Source organism: Mytilus trossulus, chromosome 6 (assembly GCF_036588685.1).
Source record: "Mytilus trossulus isolate FHL-02 chromosome 6, PNRI_Mtr1.1.1.hap1, whole genome shotgun sequence".
In the NCBI taxonomy this organism is placed as follows: Eukaryota; Metazoa; Mollusca; class Bivalvia; order Mytilida; family Mytilidae; genus Mytilus; species Mytilus trossulus.
The window spans coordinates 67,289,287-67,314,440 of record NC_086378.1 but is presented as its reverse complement, the minus strand read 5'-3'; the positions used below and the strand labels follow the sequence as shown (position 1 = coordinate 67,314,440).

General features: G+C 31.4%; 1 protein-coding gene across 1 annotated transcript; it reads right to left on the bottom strand.

Annotated features, from left to right (window-relative positions):
* Positions 1-1,909: 1,909 nt before the first annotated feature.
* On the bottom strand, positions 1,910-24,872 carry LOC134721717 (C-C chemokine receptor type 3-like). The gene is made up of 2 exons (XM_063584895.1): positions 24,744-24,872; positions 1,910-3,598 (listed from the first exon to the last, which is right to left on the bottom strand). The coding sequence occupies exon 2, from the start codon at positions 3,334-3,336 to the stop codon at positions 2,227-2,229; it is 1,110 nt and encodes a 369-aa protein (XP_063440965.1). The 5' UTR covers positions 3,337-3,598; positions 24,744-24,872; the 3' UTR covers positions 1,910-2,226.
* Between the last annotated feature and the right edge of the window lie 282 nt (positions 24,873-25,154).

Below are 25,154 nucleotides of genomic sequence, written 5' to 3'. Positions count from 1 at the left end.
GGTATCCGTTGATAGATTTAGAAATAAACAAGAATTAACATCGGCATTGTTGTTCAACAGGTATCTTAGCATCTTCTGCTTTTATTTTTTTCTATGTTAGTGTTCTTGCTGTAGTTAAATCCTGGAAAAGACTTAGGACGCACCAAATTAGTGTTATTTACGATTTCAATATTGCAACATCTAAATTTCATAGATATAAGAGGATGTGGTATGAGTGCCCAAGAGACATCTCGCCATCTATGTCACAATTTGTAAAAGTAAATCACCAGAGGTCAAAGTACGAACAGCAAGTGAAACAGGTACCCACAAATGCCTATTGTATAACCTTTCAATTGGAAAACCAAGGGTGTAATCTCTGTTATTTCCTTTTCTGTAAATTAAGTATTTTCATGTTTGATCTGAACTTATATTTATTGATCTGTATTATATAATTGGTAAAAGTATATAATGGGCTCAAAGTACAACTGATCTTAGCCAAAACTTAAAAACATTATTATAAATCTATAAATGTGATGTTTTTAATAAAGCTTTATAGTGTGTTTTGTTGTCACGAGGATAGTCGACTTCATTGTTGTTCTGATTTATTAATGTCTTGCCTCGTAGTATTTTTTTCTAATTATATTTATTTTGCACCGTTAATTTAAAATTATATAACTTTACTAGTTTTTTCAGCTACATACACGACGTACTGTCTGTAAAATATTATATCACGAGAAGGAAATGACAAAAGTAAAAGGAGGACAAAATATTTTTTCTCTCTCTGTCTGGTTTCTAAATATAAGACATAAAATGACGTGTGTTTGAATGTCGTATGTTATTCAAAACAAGGAAGTTTTGTTGGTAGAATTTGTGTATTCTTATTTCCGTGCAAATAGACAACAAAGAAACGAGACACGTTTAGATATAAATCAATGTTTTATTATAGTCTATGTATTACATGTAGTGTGGATTCAATTATTTTCGTGGGTATCAATTTTTGTGGATAAACTCATCATAGATACCAGGATTGAAATTTTATGTTATATGAAATTTTCATTTTCGAAAATCTTTCATTTTATGGTTTTGTCAATCTTTGTATACAAAACCTATTGCAAATATGAAATTTGTTGAACATTTGAATTCATGGTTCACCTGTAACAACGAAACCAACGAAAATTGGTATCCAACAATTAAAATTGAATCAACAGTAAACAGTTTTTCCAACACACTCGTGTTATTGATTTTAGAAAGTACTTTAAGATGGATGGGCGATGGTGCAATTTGATGTATGATTTGGTTCTTTCAATAAACACATATTTCTAATTTTAATGTTTCATGTGTAGTTTCGCTTTTATATACATTTTGTTATTGCTGGTATTCAACATTCTTTTTACAAAAATGGATAAACAGCCGATGATGATAGCTGCTTAATTAAGATTAAAAAAAGAGAATATTGGTTAGGAATAGAGAACATATGTGACAACCACAAAGGATACATTTTATAGAACAACTAGAAATAAAGTTAACAATATTTTTAATAACAAAATTGATGATATAACACTAAATAAAAATAATCATTTTACAAAGCAGCTGAGCTTATAGAACTAAGCTTTATAATTGTAATTTGAATGGCAAAGTTAGTTTCACAGTAAAGCATTTATTCACCATACAACACTCGAGTTTTGTCTAGACGTTTGAAAGTAATGAAGATGAAATGGAAGTAAAATTATTTCTAGTTTGTCTCAAAAATGAAATTGTATGTCACAATCTTGTCCTGTATGTTTTAACAATGTAAGTGTATGTCATCTACACACACAAATCGCAATAGATTATAAAAAGACACATATGTCTTTCATTTGATTATCATAAAGCTATATTGTTCTGTTCTTCGTTTAAACCGTCTTATTTTTATAAAAATGAACTCATTATATGTTGCAGTAAAATCAACATGTTGTACAGTTACCTTTATGAAACGTATTGGAACTATAATTAAACTGTTAGATTGTACGGCATAGCTTAGCATATAAAAATTACATCGTCCCTCATTTGGAATCACATTATTTTTTATTAGTATAACATTAAAACATAACGTTAACAAACAACAACATTTCTACTGCTCGTGTAAACGCATAAAAAAGCTTATGACAATCCAAGTTCATAGCAAGACAAGACATCTTTCAACGTTTACATAAATACTCAATTTTTGTCAGCCAGTGCTTTCAATTTATCATTAAATAAAGAGTGTGTTTAAACCAGAGTTACAGATATTTCCGTTTCCATTTGACTGGCACTACTATCTGAGCCATGGTGAAGTTCATACATTCTCCTGTCCGGTTTAGAAAATATCAATGATTTGAGCATATTATTAACTTGTTTTCTAAAAGTTTGAGAAAAAAGAATACAAATGTAAAATACAATAACAGTATTTGTCCACGCCATATAGTGTCCGATAACTCGAGCTTTAGCCAACTGCAATCTAAAGTGAGGTTTTTGCAGCCATGATGGCGGATAAGTTTGGTCAACAATATTTATTACAGTAGGTGGCAGCACTAACAAAAAGTAAAACATAGATAAAACTAGAGTGGCATGCGTCAGTACCATCGGTGTCATTTCGTTGTCAGTTTCTTCCGGTACATTTCTTATACATAGTCCCGTGAATATTAATATATCAAAAGTTATGATTAAAGCTAATGGAATGAATGAATAACAACTCGCTGACATCCATGGCCAGATAACAACATGTAAATCATCATCGTTATGAAAGAAAAAACAACCATCCATTAGTTCATATGTCCACATTGCATGTACACTTACAACAATAAGTCCAATGAAGATTGATATAGTAGCAAATTTTGCCATGAACAAAGTACATATCTTTGATGATTTTTTCCTATGCCAGATCGTTATATAGCGATCGATTGTCATAGAAACAACAAACCAAATGCTAGAATATGTTACAACTCGGCTAAAAAATTGCCATAATCTACATATCCAGTCTGCCTGACTGTCTATAGATCGTTTTTCTGCTACTAACGCTACCCACTCTGAACCTAAAAATAAATATAGCGTCAACAAACTTGTTAAAGCGTACGCTGATATATAGAACCCGATTGGATAATGCCGGAATGGTCTTGTTCTCATTACCAATAAAGTACACACATTTCCAAATGTACCGAGAATGATCAAAACTGGCGGTACATATGTATTGACCACGTGTTCAAATTGTATTTGGTCAGGATCATCTTCACAGCAGTACTGTATATGTTGATTGTCCCTTGAATGATTCACGGAAGAAGAACTAAAATTATTTACGGTCACATTGTTTTCCATTGCCGAATACGCTAATATTTGCATCATTTGACAATAAAACGCACTGTTGAATACAAAGGCGTAAGTCCAGTAATAATGTACGCGTCTCCAATTAGTTCAATAATCCCTTGTTTGTAATAAATTAAGAAGATTGCACGTATAATCAATTTGTGGCGGCATTGGTATCTTCATTAGACTTTTTTGAGGAAACGAATTTGAAATGGTTATGCAATGAATAATATAATGTAGAAATGTTCATTGCATGACATTGTCGTCATTAACTTGTCAATTGCACCTTTGTATTTCCAATCTACAAAACAAAACAAAGAGGCATTATAGTTAAATCATTCAAATATTCATGACAGATGACATGGACCAAAAATCAATGAAACCAGGCCCAATCATGGTAAGTGATACATTTTGATAAGATGGACTTATTTGTGAGGATTATTTAAAGATAATGTTTTATACTGTTTTCAAATAGTCGGAATCCCTTGGTTCAAATCATGTAATGCCATTGACAAATATGCGAGCTACACTCCCCATCGATACGATATTCCCGGGCCTAAGTTTTTATTCATGATCTCCCCTTCGTAAATTTTACGGACACCATCACGAGTTGGTGGACAGATATTAAATATCCATTTCACATTTCACATATTGTGTATCAACCATATGTTCAGACTAAGTACGTCAATTCTACAGTTCAGTAAATATTTTAAAACATAAAATTAAGCTTCGGTTGAACATGTATCTTAGGATATTATTTGCGGTCGATTTTAATAATAAACCAGTCCCTAACCACTATGTCGTCAAGTTGCCTTTAATCCATACACTTTAATTGCGTATTGAATATTGAGTTCCAGCACTCATTGTTTATGTAGATTTTTATTGGTTAAAATTCAGAATATAAAATTAAACAAAGTATTGACAAAAAATATGACATGTGATTAAAAGTCAGTATTTGCCATGTTCGTGTATAGTGAATAATGTCTACGTTATTAGATTAATAAAGGAATATTGAAAAACAAAACTAGGAAGACTTCTGTATTACAGCCAATAATGTTAATAAAGAATGTCACTTTTGTTCTACAATATCATTTAAGAAAAATAAAAAATGTTACAATTCGCAGCTATTTGATTATATAATATTCAAAAGACACAGTTAAACACTGTTTACATGTATACAATGCAACATTAGAGTATATTTTTTTACAGGAATGTATCATAATTTACAAATGTAATATCTAAGCTCCACCAAGTTATGTTATCGGTAGTGGTGAACACTTTTTGTAAAACAACCTGATGCTCTGAACACGTTTCATAAAATATACAATGCTGGATTAGTATTTATTTTTTAGATACGGTACTCGGCAACACAATGATGAATCATATACCCTCGAACTGTAAGGGTGAAATTAAAACCACTTATATTAAACGATTTTAAAAATATTAAAATGAGGTATATATATAAAATTCAGAATTATAATTTAATACGTCAGACGCGCGTTTCGCCTACACAATACTCATCAGTGACGCTCGGATAGAAATAATAAAATAGCCAAAGAAGTACAAAGTTGAAGAGCATTCAGGACCCAAAGTTTAAAAATGTTTGCTAAATCTGTCTGAGGAATTCCTGGAGTAAGAAAATCTCCTTAGTTTCAGAAGAATTGAAAGTTTTATAACAGGAAATATATAAAAATGACCATAACATTTATATTCATGTCACCACCAAAGTGCAGACTACTGGGCTGGGGATACCCTCATGGACGAAACGTACACCAGCAGTAGCATCGACCCACTGGTGTAAATAGTCATCAAAGGTACCAGGAATATAATTTAATACGCCAGACGCGCGTTTAGTCTACATAAGACTCATCAGTGACGCTCAGATCGAAATAGTTAAATAGCCAAACAAGTACAAAGTTGAAGAGCATTTAGGAACCACATTTAAAAATCTTGTGCCACATACCTCTAAGGTAATCTATTCCTGAGATAAAAAAAAAATCCTTAGTATCCGAAAAATCAAAAATCTTATAACAGAAAATTTATAAATTTGACCATCAAATTTGTTTTCATGTCAACACCAAAGTGCATACTACTGGGCTGGTGATACCCTCGGGAACGAAACTTCCACCAGCAATTGCATCAGCCATGCGGTGTTAATAGTTATGAAAGGTACCAGGATTATAATTTAACACGCCAGACGCGCGTTTCGTCTACATAAGACTCATCGGTGACGCTCATATCGAAAAAGTTCAAAAGCCAAACAAGAGCATTTAGGACCAAAAATATCTAAAAGTTGTGCCAAATACTTCTTAGGTTATCTATTCCTCGGATAAGAAAATCCTTATGTTTTCGAAAAATTAAAAGTTTTGAAACAGTAGATTTATACAAATTACCACACAATCAATATTCATGTCGAAACCTTATGAGCTGACTACTGGACTAATGATACCCTCGGGTACGAAACGTCCAACAGCAGTGGCATTGACCCAGTGGTGTAAATAGTTATCAAATGTACCAGTATTATTAGTTTATACGCCAGACGCGCGTTTCGTCTACATGAGACTTGTCAGCGGCGCTTAGAACGAAATAGTCCAACATCTAAACAAGTACAAAGTTGAAAATCATTTGGGACCCAACATTTCAAAAAATTTATGCCACTTACGTCTAAAGTTATCTATTTCTAGGATAAGAAAATCATTAGTTTTCGAAAAATTCAAAGTTTTAAAACAGGAAATATATAAAAATTACCATAAAATTGATATTCATGTCAACATTGAAAACAATCCCTTCGAGTTCAAATGAAGTTGATGTTAGCAATTATTGGCAACTGTACAATCTTCAACAATAAGAAAAACTCATACATTTTGGTCGGTCGCGTACTAAATAATAATCCTGAATAGTACCTTTGGTAACTATTTACACCACTGGGTCGATGCCACTGGTGTTGGACGTTTCTTCCCCGAGGATATTACCCGCTCAGGAGTCAGCACTTCGGTGTTGACATGAATATCAATCAAATGGTCTTTATTTAATAAATTTCCTGTTACAAAACTTTGACTTTTTCGAAACACTAAGGATTTTCTTATCCCAGGAATAGATTACCTTAGCCGTATTAAGAATGTTTGGTCCTCAATGCTCTTCAACTAACTACTCGTTTGGCTTTGTAGCTATTTTGATCTGAGCGTCACTGATGAGTCTTACGTAGACGAAACGCGCGTCTGGTGTACTAAGTTATAATTTGTGTACCTTTGATAAATATATAAAAAGCCCCGACATTAAAAATACAAAACAATGTAATTAAGAATACTAACACACTTATTTATCATAAAACAATTAATGAAAAACAAATATGACGCACATGGACCTACGACAACCACTGAACTACCAGCTCCTGGCTTGAGACAGGCACTTTCAGAATGTGGTAGGCTTAAGAATATTTGAGCGCTAAAACCAATCTCTAATCTGGTACAGTGGTGTAACAGTACACCATAAGGAAAAGATAAAAAAAACAATGGTATTGTAGTATGTTTGCAAGCATTTGTCTCTTATAACGGCACTAGTATAAACGACTACTTTGTTTTACATACAATATAGTAATATTGTAACAATCGACACATGACCAGTCATTACAGGACACCACTAGTTTCTAGTTATGGGTGCTGTATAATTGGTATACGACATCGCATGGTTCTATGTAATCAAATTGTATCATCAAAGTCAAACATTTCAATAATGAAAACGTATGGATAGTAATGAAATATTTCATTACCTTAGATAGAACGCATATTTGAAACAATGGTAAAAAAAAATAGCAAAAGATACTGAACTCTTATAAATATTTATAAAGGAAAATCCCTTATTAAACGGCAAAATTAAATCCATATTGAAATATCAGTGAAGAAATTTCGGTTTAAAATATGTATCATTGTTACTAGTTAACAATTGCCATTTGCACGATTGATTTTGATGCTCAAATTTAATGTATATCGCTGGAACGTCGATCAGTGTAACGACCTTCTTTTTAACTATTACTTTCAATTTAAAATAAAATAACTTTATCATTAGCTTAATGTGTACTTTGTATTGATTATTGAATTGAATAAACGGGTTTTAGTACATGTTCAAGAACTCAGCAGATGTGAGTACTCTTCAATTAACAATTTTGCATATATTTGGTTTAACTATAGAATAAAAGATCGACTCAATATTGAATCAATACCAGGACAATGATGCTTCAATAAAATCGATTTAGTTTGTCGTAACTGGATTGTACAGTTGTACAAGTCCTGCAAAAATTGAATTGTGCTTTGGTTAACCATTGTTTTGAAATCAAAACCTTTAGGTGTTATAATATTTATCATCATGTAAATGCATTCCGTCTTGTATACAATTCATGGCTTGTATCATCACTGCTTTATCAGCCTAATTATACATGTATCAAGAAAGAAATATGTTTTCAGTGAGCATATTTATCTACGCAATATCACGGCATTTATTATCAATTATGGTGCAATTGGAACAGCTAGTTTGAGGAGACACTTAAGTCCTATAGATTTATGTAAAAAAAGTAGTTTTTCAGAATTGAATCCCGTATTTTAATTTACAACTTCATCACTACTAAAACTATTGAACGTGTAATAAGTCTTTCAGCATCAGCTTTATCTAGGATTGAAACACAATATACAATGGACATGAATTATGGCTGATAGATGTTTATCAGTTGTAGTAACAATACATTGATAAAGTAGCCAAAAATAAAATAACAAAAATGCTAAACTCCAAGAAAAAATTTCAAACGTAAAATCCCTATACAAATTGCAAAACCAGGGCTCAAAAACATCAAACGAATAGATCACAACTGTCTTATTTCTGACTTGATAAAGCCATTTTGTTGACATTCCTGATGAGGAAAATTGTGGAGTTAATCTGGTTTAATAGCTAGCTAAACCTCTTACTAGTATGGCATTGGTATAAAATTGTATCATATTGATAGCAATGTGTGAACAAAACAAACATAAATAATCGGTAAAAATGACAAAAACAGAAGTACAACAGTCAAATTGTGTTATAATTATTAATTACTATATAAACATATATATATATATTGATAAAACTTTATCAATTACAAAAGCAAGAATACTAAATGTTACCATAGTTCCATAACACAAAGACGGGATGTATAAGTACCAAGCCAGACAAATGGATATTACCAAAAATGAAAAAAAAGTTTGAAATAGTACGCAGTTGAACCCAAAATTCCGAATAGTTCTTCCAAATATAACTGAGATAATCTATTCCTTTGGTAAATATTTCAGTTTATATTTAATAAATCGACATTTTGTGTCTCTCTGTAATATTTACATTATACCTCAAATTGAAAAGTTACAGATTCATGAAATTACAAAATTTGAAATAAGATATCTGTATTAAATATTTAATTTGATTTTAAGGCACGCCGTTTCTCCTGAGTAAGCGTTTATTATTTGAAATGTGAGCGTTTGAAACTTTACGTTATCTATGTATAGACAGGACACATATCCTTGATTGATTTCGATTTTTGTACTAAAACAAAAAAAGATGAACAAATAAACAGCTTAAAATTATTTTTTTATACAACAAGTTCATCAACGCTTTTCGCCATATTATATCTTGATATAAATGATACCTGAAAAGTGTTGCTTCTAATGCTCTACTAAACACTTTAAAATAGTTTTAATTGATTTAGAAAAGTTTTTATTACTCATTCCCCTGAAAGCTTTAGAAAGGATGTTAATGAACTTATGACATCTAAATTAAATTTTCTTAATAAGTTATGTCTGTGATATGGAATCTAAAAATGTCGTCTCTTCATGCAATCAAATGAAAAACAAGTGTTTCCGTTAGTGTAAAAAAAATCGCTCAATTACAAATATTTTGATTTAATTTATCCTCACTGTATGAATCAAAATTGAATTCAAAAGCAATAAACTCATTTTGCAAGCAGGCAGACCAACATTCATTAAATCTGCGAACAACATCATGAACATGCATACTAACTACTTCAGAAGACAAATTTTGAATATTCAGTTATAGTATTTAAATAGAGAATTCTTCGAAAAGAACAAGCATGTACAAAATTTATTTCGTGTCTCTTTTGACAACTATGCAACTAATTAAAAAATAAGACATCTCTAATTGTGTCATCATTAAATAAATGCAATTACAAAGACTTGAAAATATAAACATTTTGTTCTTAGTTTCAGGATTGAAGTTTTTTGCTATCGTACTTTCAGATAAATGCATCTGCTTAATATGTATAAATGGCAATTGTTTTTTGTTTTGTTTCGTTTTCAGACGCACTTCATTTATTGATCATTTTATGTATTTCTGCACGTGTACATATATATAACCGTATATACAATTGCGATCGTCCATTTTCATTCCGTTCTTTATTGTAAAGTGTTGGATGTTAATTCAGGAAACAGCATGTTCCAATCAAATTTTTGCCTATTCAAAATTAAGGAAACAGATGAAATTTAGTAGAAGCGAGGCCATATGCGTCGACCAGACAAGCTCTTCCTGTTAAATCATGAAAACTGCCAACCAATAATAAAAAAAAGACAGAATTGATAATGTAAGTGATCATAAGACATTCTAGTATTTCAATAATTGAAAACATGTAGTCAGTGAGAACAAAAGATAACACTTCTAATCGGAATACAAACTCATTAAGGTGATCGGACAACTTGTGTAATGTCGTCGTCAGTCGTTCTTTTTACAATCTCTGTTGTATCAGTTTTTGTGTAAGGTGCAAATCCACTGTTAATAATGCCATTAAAGTATGAACATGAACGAGCGTAATGAAGAATTATGAAAGTGTCATGCAATGGGGCAAATGGTAAACACAGAAGTGCTATGATTCATTTATATCAAGCTAGGTAAATCCATGTGCAATACAATCGTACACATTTTTTTGGTTATCACAGTGTATTCCACAATAATTCTACATCGCAGGGTCTCTAGTATATTCACGTTATACTTCGCAATATACATTACCCAATTAATCAATTACAAAATCTGAAATAGAATATACCGTACTAAATATTAATTGAGGTTTGAAAGCTAGACATGTTTGCCTGTGTGAAAGAATACTATTACCGAATTTTATTACGTCACATGTCCACATTTAAAAAATATCGATTTATTTTTAATTTACTGTAAAGAAAAAATGGAAACAAATACATGAAATATACGGCCTTATTTCATATCAATGAAAGAAATGTTCATAACACGCTCATTTAGGTGTTTTATCATATACAATGTATCTTCATAAAAGAATGGATAAAGAGTGTTGCGTGGTAAGCTTAACTTAAGACTCTAATAGTATAAATTGATTTAAAAAATTGTTTTACTCATTTGAAAGCTTTCGAAAGATTGTTAATACAATCTTTGTCATTTAATTTCAGTGTTCAAGAATGAAGTTGTATGATTCCCCAATTCCATTCTCAATTTTATGTATATAATTTGGAATCTAATTAGACTTAACTTCATGCAATCATTGAGGTCTAGTACATAAAAAAGATCTAAATGTAAGTGGGAGGAATCGTTCAATTAAATACATTTTGATTTCATTTATCATTCTTGATGTAGCAAAATTGAATTTAAATCAAACGACTCGCTTTGCAAACAAACAGACCAGAACTAATCAAGTCAGCGAACAAAATGCATACTAACTACCTCAGAGGAAAAGCGTTTACTTCCCAATAATGAATGGAGAGTTGTCTGTATACTATATCAAAAACAAAAGTTGATGAAGTTCAAATCTCATAGATACTTTTCAAAATACAAAAAAAAACAACATAAAATCCAAAAGCTAGCGACATAAACTGGGACAGATGGTATGTTACTGAAAAGAAATGGTACGTTGGTTATTAGAAATCTGAAACATGACGTTGTTTTATAATTTCAAGTTTCCAGTCGTATATATGTTTCTCAGTAACAGGTAGAAGATCAATATATGGAACGGACCTTCTAATGTCAGTAGTGTCCAATATATTAAATTATTGCAAGGTATGATACATTATCACACAATGTCAGTTATTTAACGAGAAGCACATCATTAGAACTAAAGGATTTTACAAGATGTATTTTGTCTGAGATAAGGTTGTGTAGATAATTTTGTCTCCAAAAGAAACTCTTGTGCACAATTGGTATGCAATAATAACAAGCTGACTTGCTTTTTTAAGGAAGCACATTTTGTTCTCATAAGAATACCAATTGCTTGGTAAGAAAACCTATCCTCCAAACGTTACAAATAAAATGTCAATCAATACAGAAAGTTGTATCAATAAGAACATTCATTGTATGATAACATTCTGTTTTTTAAGTATATTTAACTCTGTCTAACAACTGGATTTTTTTTATCTAGATTTACCACAAATTGTAACCACAAATCGGACAAAATTCTGAATTAACATAGCACAAACTTACAAAATTATTTAGAAAATAAATTATCTGCAATAGGTTATACAGTAACTAGGTGCACATATAAAGTCATAAGTAACACTTTGGACAGTTGCATCTTCCAAAAGAAGAGTAAAATGAATAAGGTTGTCCAAGAACTTGTAAGTATATAATTGTTTGACACCACAGTATCCTTTGTCGTTAAGAAAAATCAAGATGTATAAACATATACTATGTCTTAAGGTCATTGCCGTAATCAAACACACCAGACACACGCACAAATAATCAGAAAGGACATTTGTACCAAAAGTTGCAGAAAAACAACTCTAGACGACATCAGTACATGTATAAAATAGTATTAGAGAATTAAAACTGCAGATCTCAATTGTAGCAACATATGTGTGGAGAAGAAGTAAAAAAAATCAGAAGTTGAAAACTTGCTTAAACATAACTCCTATGGACATAAACAAATGGGTTTTCCCATTAGACTTCTTGCGACATTAGAGTTTAAGAAATTGGGTGTAATGTTTTGTTACGTAAATCTTCATATTTACGCTACATAAAATATCAGATCCTGTTTGAAAGTTAGCGAATAAAAATAAAACCTGATCTTGATAAATTACGATGACAGGTATAGTTCCCAATTCCGGGAAATGGCCATTGTTATATTATATTTCGTTTCTCTGTGTGTTAAATGTCAATGTTGTGTTTCTGTTGTGTCGAACAGCGGTATACTAATGTTGCCTCTACCTAAAAGTGAGAACGTATGACGATTCTGCTTTGTCATCGTCATGTCAATGGATAGCAGATTTCAAATACGCAGATATAAAATGCGATGTTTTATTAATAAACCTCCAACTGCGTTCATAAAAGTATCTTAATTGGTAGTAATAGGTAAACAAAAAACAGAAAGAACATCCATTTAATGTCTAATAAGACATATATCTCTTATAATGATAAGAGTTTCTATGCATGCAGTCCAATATAATTAGATTATTCATAGACATATGTAACACTCAGATTTAAGTGAAAAGCTTAAAATGCCAAAAGAACATTCAAGCTAGTGACCATAAACAAACCGTCTTTACTGACAACGTCATGTCGAAAAAATAAAAACGACGCAAAGAAAACATACAGTCGAAACACAACATAGAAAAATTTAGATGAGCAACACGATTCCCTCAATACAATAAACTGATCTCTGGTAGAAGTATGCATATTCTGCACCACAGATGACTTCCGTAGTGTGTAGGATATAAGCGTGTACATGTTGTGTCTTATTAAATTATGTAACATTGGAAGAAAAGCAAAACTATTTTCTAATGCATATATATTTCAGAACTATGAACTCTTTCAGAATTTGAAATTCAAACAGTAAGAAGTTTTATAAAACATAGAGTAATTATCAGTTTACCTAAATCTTCAAATCTGAAAAAAGTAAAAATTTATCTTTTACTAAAACATAATATGTGCATATGTGACTACACCTTGTACTTAACTTATTAATCACATAAGCAACAGGACGGGTGCCACATGTGGAGCAGGATATGCTTACCCTTCCTGAGCACCTGAGATCACCCCTAGTTTTTGGTGGGGTTCGTATTGTTTATTCTTTAGTTTTCTATGTTTTGTCATTTGTACTATTGTTTTTCTGTTTGTCTTTTTCATTTTTAGCCATGGCGTTGTCAGTTTGTTTTAGATTTATGAGTTTGACTGTCCCTTTGGTATCTTTCGTCCTTCTTTTATTATTTCACTTTTATTTTAATGAGAAAAGTCGCATCCTAGATTTTTTACATTTTCTTTTTAATACATATTACATCTATAATTTGTAAGTTCTACCACACGAATAGGTTAGTTTAGTCGTATTTGACAAAACATTACGGAATTGTTTGTCCTAGATGCAATACTGTTTACATTTCCTATTTGAGCATCACAAATGAGTCTTTTTTGTAGATGAAATGCGCATATACGTATTGCATACAAAGTTATTAGCCTGGTATCTATGATTATTTATTTTAAACTTTCTACAATCTGAGACCGCTGTCCGTGTTTATTATTTATATTAACATTACATGGGTTAAAGTCCGAACACAATTCCTTTCTACAATCATCAATATATGTAATTCTTTTTTTTTGTAGTGCATAGTTTATGAAAGCGGAAAACAGGTAACATCTATTTATTTTGTAAGTTAGATCATTTTCTGTAAAACCACCTCGGGCACAACTCTTAAATTCTGGAAAATAATGAAAACTGAAATAACCATAAAAATTAATTCAAAATCCGTCCTGGCTCCGATGCACTGGCAGTTTGACGTATGACTCAAAGATTGGTTGACTTACAGTAAATCGAATGTAAATTAAATTATTGATTTTCAATCACGTGTTTATCTCGCTCTTGTCATTTATCTTCCATCAAATACAAATTGTATCATATTTGTTTAGCAAATATATAGAGGTTACTAGGAGCAAATACGTTAAATGATTTTTTTTCTTTAATAAAAATCAATCTCTGATTTGTTCTGTTTTTTTTACTTTTGACGTAACATCTTCAGATAGTCTTAACTAAAATATTTCTTTTATGAACCATTAGGGTTTCCTCTTGAATGCATTTCTGCTCACACAGTCGTGTTCTATTAACTTCAATTTCAATACAATATTTGTAAAAGAGAGAGAGAAAAAAAAGAAAACAAATACATATCCCTACCATTGCACTTCATTGCAAACCGTATTGGTGGAAATATACCAATATGTACCACTTATGGATTACATTCTGTATCAATGTTCGGGCTATGTAGCGATTAAATAAGATACATGTATATTGGCATAGAAACATTTCAATTTCAGCTCTGTAAAAAGTTGACACATATAACACAGTCAGATATTTTAAATGTTAAACTGTTTATAAGTCTTTAAAAAAACTGTATACGTGTAACACAATTTGAAAAAAACCAACCAAAATAATAAAAGCAAGTTTTCGCATACGTTCACTTTTCCCAAAAATAGTTCATGCTTATATAGGCAGTTATTATACTGAAATAATTAACTATTTTTCTTGTCATATCAGTCAATCGATACATCTGAACAACCAGAAGACACAAGCCTACATGACATCTGTTTGAAGCCTGATGATATCAAGACTGTCAATTAAAAAGTGCGATTTCAAAAAGACTTCGATTGAAGGTTCCATGATATATTGTTTTCTTACGCCAGGAACCTTTCATGACACTCGAGATGTCATTTGCTATAATTAAGATTAATGTACTTCAGCATCATTAAACTTAATTTTTCAAAGGTATAGTAAGGGAACAAGAACAATCATGATCACTTTATAAACAATCTGATGTGATACAATCAAGGTACAAAGAGACCGGGGTATTTTAAAACATGTTTAAACAACCAAAATATGTTACAGTGAACTTTATTTGCCAAAACATGATACAGGGAATTTGAATAGCCAAATATTTTACAATAATCCAAAAGAGACAAAATGTAATACATTGAACTTAAATAGACAAAATGGTATACAGTGAACTTAAATAGAGAAAATATGAAACAGTGATCAACTTAATAAGACAAATATGACACAGTTAACTTAAATTGAAAAATATGATACAGTGAAATCATATAGACAAATATATGCTATAGTGAACTTAAATAGACAAAATGTATTACACAGTGATCTTAAATACTAGTAAATAAAATATGATACATGGAACTTGAATAAAAAACGAATGATACAGTGAACTTAGCCTGTGTATAACAAATTGAGCGTTAATTGAACATTATTAAGACAGCTCAGTGCCGACTTCAGACAAACATATTTTTCTGAAGCCATCAAATATGTAATGTATAAATAAGACGCTTGTTTCGTCCTCAATTATACACATCGTTCTCTTCAATGGAACGCATACTGTATTTATCGGAATCAATTTACGCATAATCGAAACACTGAACTACTGTTGTTGATAAGTCGTAAAATAAAATCTATTAAACTTGGCGTCGGTCGAACGACAGTCTCAGTAAAAGTAATAATCTTGTCATAATAAACTGCTGAGCGATTACCTAGCTAAGACCACAAACAGGAAAATAGTTTTTTTGTATAATTATTTCCTATTGTGCCAGAAATGTTTTCGAATTAGCAATTCGGTCGGAAACGTTTTGAAAGTCCAATATTGGTTACATGAAAGCAATATATACGTATAGGAGTTCAGATTTTTCTTTAATAAATCTATTGATATCTATGTGGACAATAGCAATAAGATGCAAAGATTCAATGTACGTTACAAACATTATGCAACGAACATTTAAACAATAAAAGCTGCATATGTATATCTAATTTAAAGTATGTAAAAGTGTAGCCAACAACAAAAATGGCTGATGAATTGGTTTCAAAGTGTTTACTTTTAAAATTACAGCAGATTGTTTTGATTAAGATTTATCGCGTTTTTGGAGCAATCATATTGGAATGTTACTTTTTTTCTAATTATTATATAATAAGTTTAGGTTTACTTTTACAAATACAGATTGATATTAAATTAGTATTGACAGCATGTGAAGAAAAGTGAAAGTTCAATCATGATAAGTAAAATGTGAGTTTATAATACAAAAAATGTACACAAGTTACCATTGCTACACTGTATTGAAGTTTCTCGTTTCCTATGATTTGCATATTGAATGAGTTTGAGTTCATTACTTACCCGACCACACTAATGGAGCTATTCTTTGAATCAGTGTAAAAGGTAAAATCACAAAAATACTGAATTTAGAGGAAAATCAATTCGGAAAGTACATAATAACATGGCAAAATCAAATACCAAAACGCATCAAAAACGAATGGAAGAGAACTGTCATATTCCTGACTTGATACAAGCATTTTAAAATGTAGAAAATGCTAGATTAAACCTGGTTCTATAGCGCTAACCCTCTCACTTTATAATGACAGTCTCATCAAATTCCGTTTATCTACATTGATGCGTTAAACAAACAGACACAATAAACAAAATAGTCAACACATGGGTACATTAGTCATCATCGTATAACAATTTCAAAAGGAAAAATTTAACAGAACACAAACACATCTACTATCTACGAATACTTTGAGTGTCTGACGTCAGAAATTTTTATACGTCACATAACTTTGTCGTTCAATGTGCATACAAACATTTTTAATAATTTTTTTACATACTATTCGGCAATGTTAGCCTACAGGGTTAAACAAATCAAAAGTTTGTGAGAATAATTTTCAGAGATTTAAACTTGTCCAAAAGTTATTTATATAATTTATAAGAATCCAAAGTTAGTTGATTCCACTACGCGATAGAATGATATTGACGTTTGTGGTTCAATGTATATAGTACTTCATAATAGAAATATATATTAATGACATATAATAGAACAATATCATTGACATGCTTACGGGATCTTTTAAAGTACAGAGTCACATTGTAAGAACAAAAGAAATACAAAGTGTCGCACATACAAAACAAACCACTAAAAGGTGAAAGCCAATACAAATACATTGACGAGATGTATAAGTACCGAGCCACGTCAAACGGATATCACATAAACCCATTCAACAGTAAAAGTAATATTGATAATTGAACAAAGACAAATGAAAGAACAATAAAACAAGTTGTTAAGATGATAAACAACATCAGTACGCAGAATCTATACATCAAGACCATCTTGTATTATTTGAGAAGTTGACACGGAATATTTATCAACAAGGTCTTGGTACCTTCCGATGAACTTTTTTTAGAAAAAGGACGAGACATTTTTTTACATACCCCTGGTTCATCAACTTTCTACTCAGACACTGATGACGTTTCACAAAGTTTTACAAAGTCTGAGTAGGAGCTGCAAGCTCTTGAATATCGAATAAGTTGGGAAATATATATCCCATATGCAGGTGAAGTTGGTATATTGCTACTAGAATTAAAATCGTCCCGTTTGTCATAGATTCTGGAACTGAGATGACTGTAAAGTCAAATTCGAAATATAAGTCTTAAAATGAGGCGGTGGAAGCCGTGTCTGTTGTTTCTTTAATCTCTAGTTCTGGGGGATATATTAATGGAACCCAATCAGAAAAGTTCGGATTGTTTATGGAAAGAGCATCATCAATATATCTGAAAGTGAAATTAAATAATCTGGCTTCTTTGATCCTCTTGTTTTTGACAAGTGTCTGGAGGAACTCCGATTCATATAAAATGAGAGGTCGGCAAGAAGAGGCGCACAGTTTGTTCCCATAGGAATGCCGACAATTTGTTGGAAAAATCTTCCTCTAAACTCAACAAATATGTTGTTGATGAGACACTCCAGCATACTGACCACCTGTTCTTCCGTGTAGCATGATTTACCTTTTTGTTTGTCACTATTAATGAAATATGCCTTATGAAATCCCAAAGTAATAAATTTATAGCGTATGCTACCATTTTTATGTTGAAAGGCATTGTGGATAATTTCTTTTCAATTTTACATGGGGAATGGTGGTATACAGGGTTGAAAAATCAAAAGTTTTGATGGAACTAATTTCAGAAAAAGACCGAGATTTAAAATTGTCTAGAAGTTTTTTAGAATTTTTAAAAATCCACATATGGTTAATTCCACTACGCGAGTAAACAGTTTCACAGTATTTCTGAAGACCCTCTTTCACTGCGGACAGAATTCTAGTCAATCAAATGAACAATTATTTAGTGGAACATGAAGATGAGCCAGCAATATATCGTGAAACTTTGGTATCCAATACAAACAAGGTAAGTCCTCCGATTTGGTGTTCAATGAATATGTTTATTAAAGCCATGAAGGACTTATGATTTGTTAAAATCTCATCCTTGTCAAATGATATGTTTTTGTAGGTGGGATTACCTGAGTGCTCCGTTATACCCAATTATTTTAGAAGACACTCGTATTAATACGATTGGCATACAAAGACAATATTATTTGAAGCTTTGTCCGCAGGAACAACAGCATACTTATCATGAATAGTTGAAAGACATTTCATGGCCTTTTTGTCTCTGAAAACGGACTTTGGTCGATCTTTCACTCAGATTTTCAACTTCTGAATGCGACGTTCTATCAGAGACCTGATAGTATTTACCCATTCTGACAAAGTGTCCAGTTCAACTTCTTCTCGCTTAACCCATGCTCTGGTGTAGTCCTCAATGGAATCCATAAATATTTTGCAGTTATGGTTCCAATTAATGTGTTGGGGTTCTCTAAACTTAGGACCAAGAGAAATCACCTTTCGGAGATTTTCATGTTGAATTATGTTTAGATCCCCAGTTTTAACATGACCTGTAATAAGAGGGGCTGTAATTATAAGGCGAGTGGGAACAGTCACATGTCACATGTATTTAAAAAATTGCTTCTATCGTTCGTCGAAGTAAGCATACTGTATTCTCATATTATAACAAAACCGGTTAAGAGTCTTATTAGGTTTGTCATGAAAGAGAAGGGGATTGTAATTACGACGTAAGGAACATATCCGATATCATCTGTGAAACGGTTTTTCCATAATGGTCAATCAACATGTGATGGCGTTCGAAAAATAATAAAAAAAAACAACGTTAGATCATGCTATAAAACTTATCAACCAAGAAGATTCTATATTGGTATAAGTTGTTATGAAGGGATATCATAAGATTACATTAAACGATTTGCATTCCTTTATCAAACATTGATTTATCATTAAAATCTAGAAGGATAGTTTTCCTCTAGTTTTCCCCATTCTAAACGGAGAAAGATCTTAATTACACTCAAATGTAAAACGTCTGACATGAGTTTGCAGTTTATTACAAAATACAGATTACTGATAATAGTAAACTCATAGAAGGCATAACTGGATGTAATTATGATGTTCTTATCATCTTTGATACTATGTTATCACAACTAATAACCTGATTACATATCTTTTCTTAAAGACCTAATATCCTTTTTACAGAGCAATTACACAGTAAGAGACATAGTTAGTTAATATCTGCTAGATTTTCAATTAAACGCAAATTTTCAATTCGGGAGGTAATATAATATGTGATGGTGTAATAAAATGTTTTTTTATGGAAAAAATGTGTGTTTTTTTAATAACATGTTAGCACACTTATAAAGCACCTGTTTACAGGAAACTTCAGTTACAGCTACCGTAAAGGTATAACATAAATCAAATATTCAATTTATGTTTCAGTCAAATGTTTGCTTATTCAAAAGAACATGGGTACAAGATCACTTAAGAACCAATTATATTCCAATAACATGGCTAATTTTATTTATGTGAACTTCGGTATTACTACCGTTAATGATCATCTAATACATTAATGGTGAATGCACGTGAATTAGTGCGAATAGTTAACAAAGGTACCAGGATTCTAATTTGATACGCTAGACGCGCGTTTCATCCTTATAAGACTCAGCAGTGACGCTCTGATCAAAATAATTAGAGTGCCAAACTAGTTAAACGTTATAGAATGTTATCAATAACAGGATTGCGTTTTAAATCAGGAAAATATATTAGCATTCTAGATGAAGTCGTTTCACTTTTTCCTAGGATTTAAATACGTTGGAATAAAATAGGCATTTGTTGTCCATCTTGAAATCAAGTTCCTATCCATGATTTGTATATCCGGCCTGGGGCAAAGGTGACTAATTGAGAAAAAAAATATGGTATCCATGTCATGGACGAGCAGTACCTATATAGCATTCGTTCCAAAGAAAGAAACAATATTCGTGAATGGTATATCCATTGAAAAAACTTATAACTGTACTTTTTTCTGACTAAATAAAGAGTTAGGAAAATAATTTGCATTTCATATAAACAGATATAATAGCAATGTTTATAAAAGTAGGGGAAATTCTGTGATTGATTAAGTGACTATGAATTGGTAAAACAACAGATATGTCCTGTAATAAAGGCCGCCCGGGAGGAATACATTTTGACTGCCACTACAAAACTAGTGTTTTATGGAGAGGACAGAAGTTTTTTTTTAAAATCGGTCACCTACGGTACCCTAAAGAAAACATTACAGGGGTTCTTAACATGCAGAAAGCATTCACTCTATCTTCACGAAATATTCCATGTCACGTCATTATTCTGGTCGGAAAGTGAATACAATCCAATAGATGTCCCACATTTACAAGATCATGATCTGCTCTCCCCTCCCCCCGGAGCACCTGAGATCACCCTAGTTTTTGGTGGGGTTTGTATTGTTTATCCTTTAGTTTTTCTATATTGTGTCATGTGTTTTATTGTTTGTCTGTTTGTCTTTTTCAATTTTAGCAATGGCATTGTCATTTTATTTTCGGTTTATGAGTTTGACTGTCCCTCTGTTATCTTTCGTTCCTCTTTCACAAAAATGGTACTGTCGGTATGACAAAAATCAGTAGTGTTCATATTTCGATTCTCATTTCAAATATTTGGGACCTTCTTCGAGGAGGAAAACATATTCGAGCAAAATACATCAAATTGGTAACTTCAGCTTATTCCAGACATATCGATGTGTACTTGTCGAACCGATATCCAAAAGAAATTATATTTTTGTCCATCTTGTCCATACTTTTCACTAATTTATTTTAGAAAAGAGCTTAAAAAGTTCAATAACATTCTATGGAAATTCCCTAATCAAATGGTAAAATCAAAAGCTCAAATCCATTAAACGAATGGATGACAACTTACTGTTATATTCCTGATTTAGTACAGGAATTTTGGTAAGCAGACAATCAACGACAATCAAATATTTTAAAATTAAAGTAAATGTACATACCATTAATCTGAAATTGAGGCTCCAATGTTGCATACTCAATGTGGTTGAGTAGGTGACTGATTTTAAAGCTCAAGAAATAAATATCTTAGGAATCTGGTATTTTTGGAAGCAATTAAATAGCAATGAAATGTTAGCAAGTGGTCGTGATCTCGGCTGTGTAAAGACATTTTCTTTAATTATAAGATTCAATCTCGAAAGTGTGCCTCGAATCGAAATTTATTCTACTTTTATATCTGCTTTAACTGTTGCAGAAAAAAAATATTTAGCTGACGAAACCCCTTTTATCAAAATCGTTGCGTGCTTTAATAATTTGATTTGACAAAGATGGAAGTGACATACTATTTAAGTTGTCTGATCATGCGGATTTAGCATCGAGGGAATAAACAAAGAACATCCATCTACATGCATCTTGTTGAAGATTTGAATCGCTTCTTATTGACTGCATCGTGTTAAAATAAGAATTTCCTTTTCTACATTTAAGACTTAAATCGGTTTATCATGTAATCTTCAAATCTCAGCAGAGCAGTGATTTACCATTAGAATGACGACTTTGTTCTAGTCATGCCATTATCTGATGCTTGATTTCTTTACATCACACTTAACATCCAACTATGAATGTACTTCAATTAGCAAAATAATTAGTTTGATAGCACTTAAAGAATAATTACATTAAATAACAAATTAATTAACATTCCCAATTAAACAACTATAATAAACGATATTGTCATGGATACTATCTCTGTGACATTATAAAGAAGAACATTATTGGAACGAATCCATTTACCATCTTCAATCTATCGAAGATTTATTGACTTTTGTATGAAAATATAATGTTGGACAATATGGTAAATAATGTTCTAAAAGCAAAGAATTTTTTCAATGTATAAATTTCTAATGAAATGAAATGGTTTATAGATTTTAGTGTTATAAAAAACAGTTTGGACATTTATCGAAATATATATCAAAGGAATGATTTTGTTCGAAAGTGCAATATTTAAAAACAGATAATACAAGGAGTTTCTTAATATCGTCACAGCACGAAACATGCATACTATCGAAGGCTGTAAGATGTCCAATGAATCTCGATTTGTGTAATATAGGTTCAAGTGAAATTCAGATTAGCATTGATCGATCAAATTCTTATGTTTTTATTACTACAAGAAGTTGACCGCGACAACGCGTTATTATTGGACAAATGTTGAAAGGGTTTTAAAATTTTGCGGGCACTACGTTCACTTAGCATGCGTAAGAATGTATTGTACACGGATCGATAACGGTCTCCAAATTTCGATATTTTCTAAAATATTGGCGAGTTTTGTGGACAAAAAGATTGTTTGAAAGACAAACTATGAACCTTAAAACACTACATTCAAACGGTGTATCTGAAATATTTCCGACTTTTTATGATGGTTTCAGAGGAGTTTCGCTCAATGAAACGGTCTCTCCCTTAAGAAGTATAGATAATACAATTAACATCTCCTATAGCTATCATTAATTGACAGAAACTAAGTCAAAAACACGTTTTGTAAAGAATTATATAGATAACGCACGATAATATATAGTTATGTTTTAATCGTTGTTTATCATTGTTAAGAGACATTAAAAGATCACGTGAAATCCTCTCGAAAAAGCCTAATTCTGATTTCACAGAAAATGTTTTGTGTTTATATTATCAAAGAAGAGATTACATTGATATATAAAAGTACATTTGAATATTCAGAGAAACAGCAAATGTTTTGGCTATAAATCAGAGAAACATTAAACTTTGTTAGTTATACAAGATATATTCACAGCTGGAAATAACTTAGATAAAAAGGCAGTATATGACCTAGACATACAACGAAAGACTTGATATGTGCCATTTAATTTGTAGTTACATGTAACAGGAAATTTAACGTCTATTTCCGACTATTTTAATATACCGAATAAGACATACTTTAGCTAGTGTTCAACTGTCGAATGTTTTTATGAACAAAGCCATTTGCTAATTGCAATAGAGGTGTACTTGTGTGAATTCAAAATAAAAACATAACGAAATTATGTTCATTCAATAGGCTCTATACTAAAATTTCAAACAAAAACAAATATTTGGTATTTGTTAAAACAGAGTGTACCAAAGGGACATTCGAGTTCATAAGTCGAAGTAATCTGGCATTGTATGAGTAAAAAAGAAAAAGAAAAGAATAATAGACAATCAATATTACAAAATACATAACATAGAAAACAAGAGACTGGACAATACGATTCGAACCAAGCCAAATAGAAGGGAAGACCCATGCGCGTCGGAAGGGGTAAGGAGAACATGTTCTACCCTACATGCAGCTCACGTAAATGCAAACCCGATTATAAGTCTAAATCGGTAAGTTATAGTCCGAGAAAACTAGACGGGAAAGTATTTATGACAATTAGAAAATATCAGTGTTATCTATGAAACGAGTATTCCATATACAAGTCTTTTTTATTTTGTTTTATTCAAATAAAAAGTCTCACATATTAAATGCCAATCTATCTCAAAATGTAGAGACTTAGTCGCTAAACAAGACCAATGGTGTAGTGCTATTTTATCATTTAATATGGTGGTATATAAATAATCTACTTTTAGTTCAAATAAAGATTTGACGGTCTATGGGTGTCAATCTGCAATACAAGTAAGGTGTATGAAGCGCCTCAAAAAGTAATGGTTGGTATGTATGTAACAATTAAAAAAACAAATGAATGAGGATGAGTAAATAAACTCATCATAGACACCAGAACGAAATTTGGTTTCGACTACAAAAGACTCATCAGTGCCACTCCAATCTAAGTTAAAAAGGCCAAATACAGTACGAAGTTGAAGAGCGTTGAGAACCAAAATGTTTAGAGTTTTGCCAAATACAACTCAGGTAATCTATGCCTGAGGTAGAAAAGCCTTAGTATTTCAAAAAATTCCAAAACTTGTAAACAGTAAATTTATGAATATAACTGGACCATATCAATGACATTTCATGTCAGCACAACAATTAAATTAACAAAATGAGTGTGGATGAGTAAACCGATATTTACCATGGTCAAAAAATTGCTCATTTAGCAATCACACCCTATCGTGTTTCTTTTAAATCTAAAAATGTCTGTAATTACTCAGAGTTAAACTTGTAAAACGACAGAGCTTTTTGTTTAAAAAAAGTCACAATTCATATTTTTTTTCGGGCAAAAATATGCAAACATAAACGAAAAATATTTGAGATTAACAATAAGTAAAGTAATTTATCTTACCTTCTAGTATAGCGTCTTACACTCCAGGAAGAAAACAAAACAAAGCTGTAAGACACAGTTTGATTAATGCGTTGTGGTTTATCCAACTCCGATTGTAAAATGACTTGAGAACACAAAAGTCGCATTATTTGTTCCAGGATCAATATAACGAGCAATGATTATCCGAATCAATAGAAGCGTAAAACACCTCCCTGTTATCAATTATTATCAATAAAATACTAACTACAATGTTTGTTTGTTATGTTTTATATCGGTATAGGTAATTGTGAATGTTGAACTAAACTAATCACAGCTTGTCTAATTGGAATAAGTACAGTGTTTAGAAAATTTATTTCTCATTTCTTATGACAATACTGCTTTGGATATATTTGGAATAAAAGTTCTGTAATGACAATGGCTATTTCTGATGGA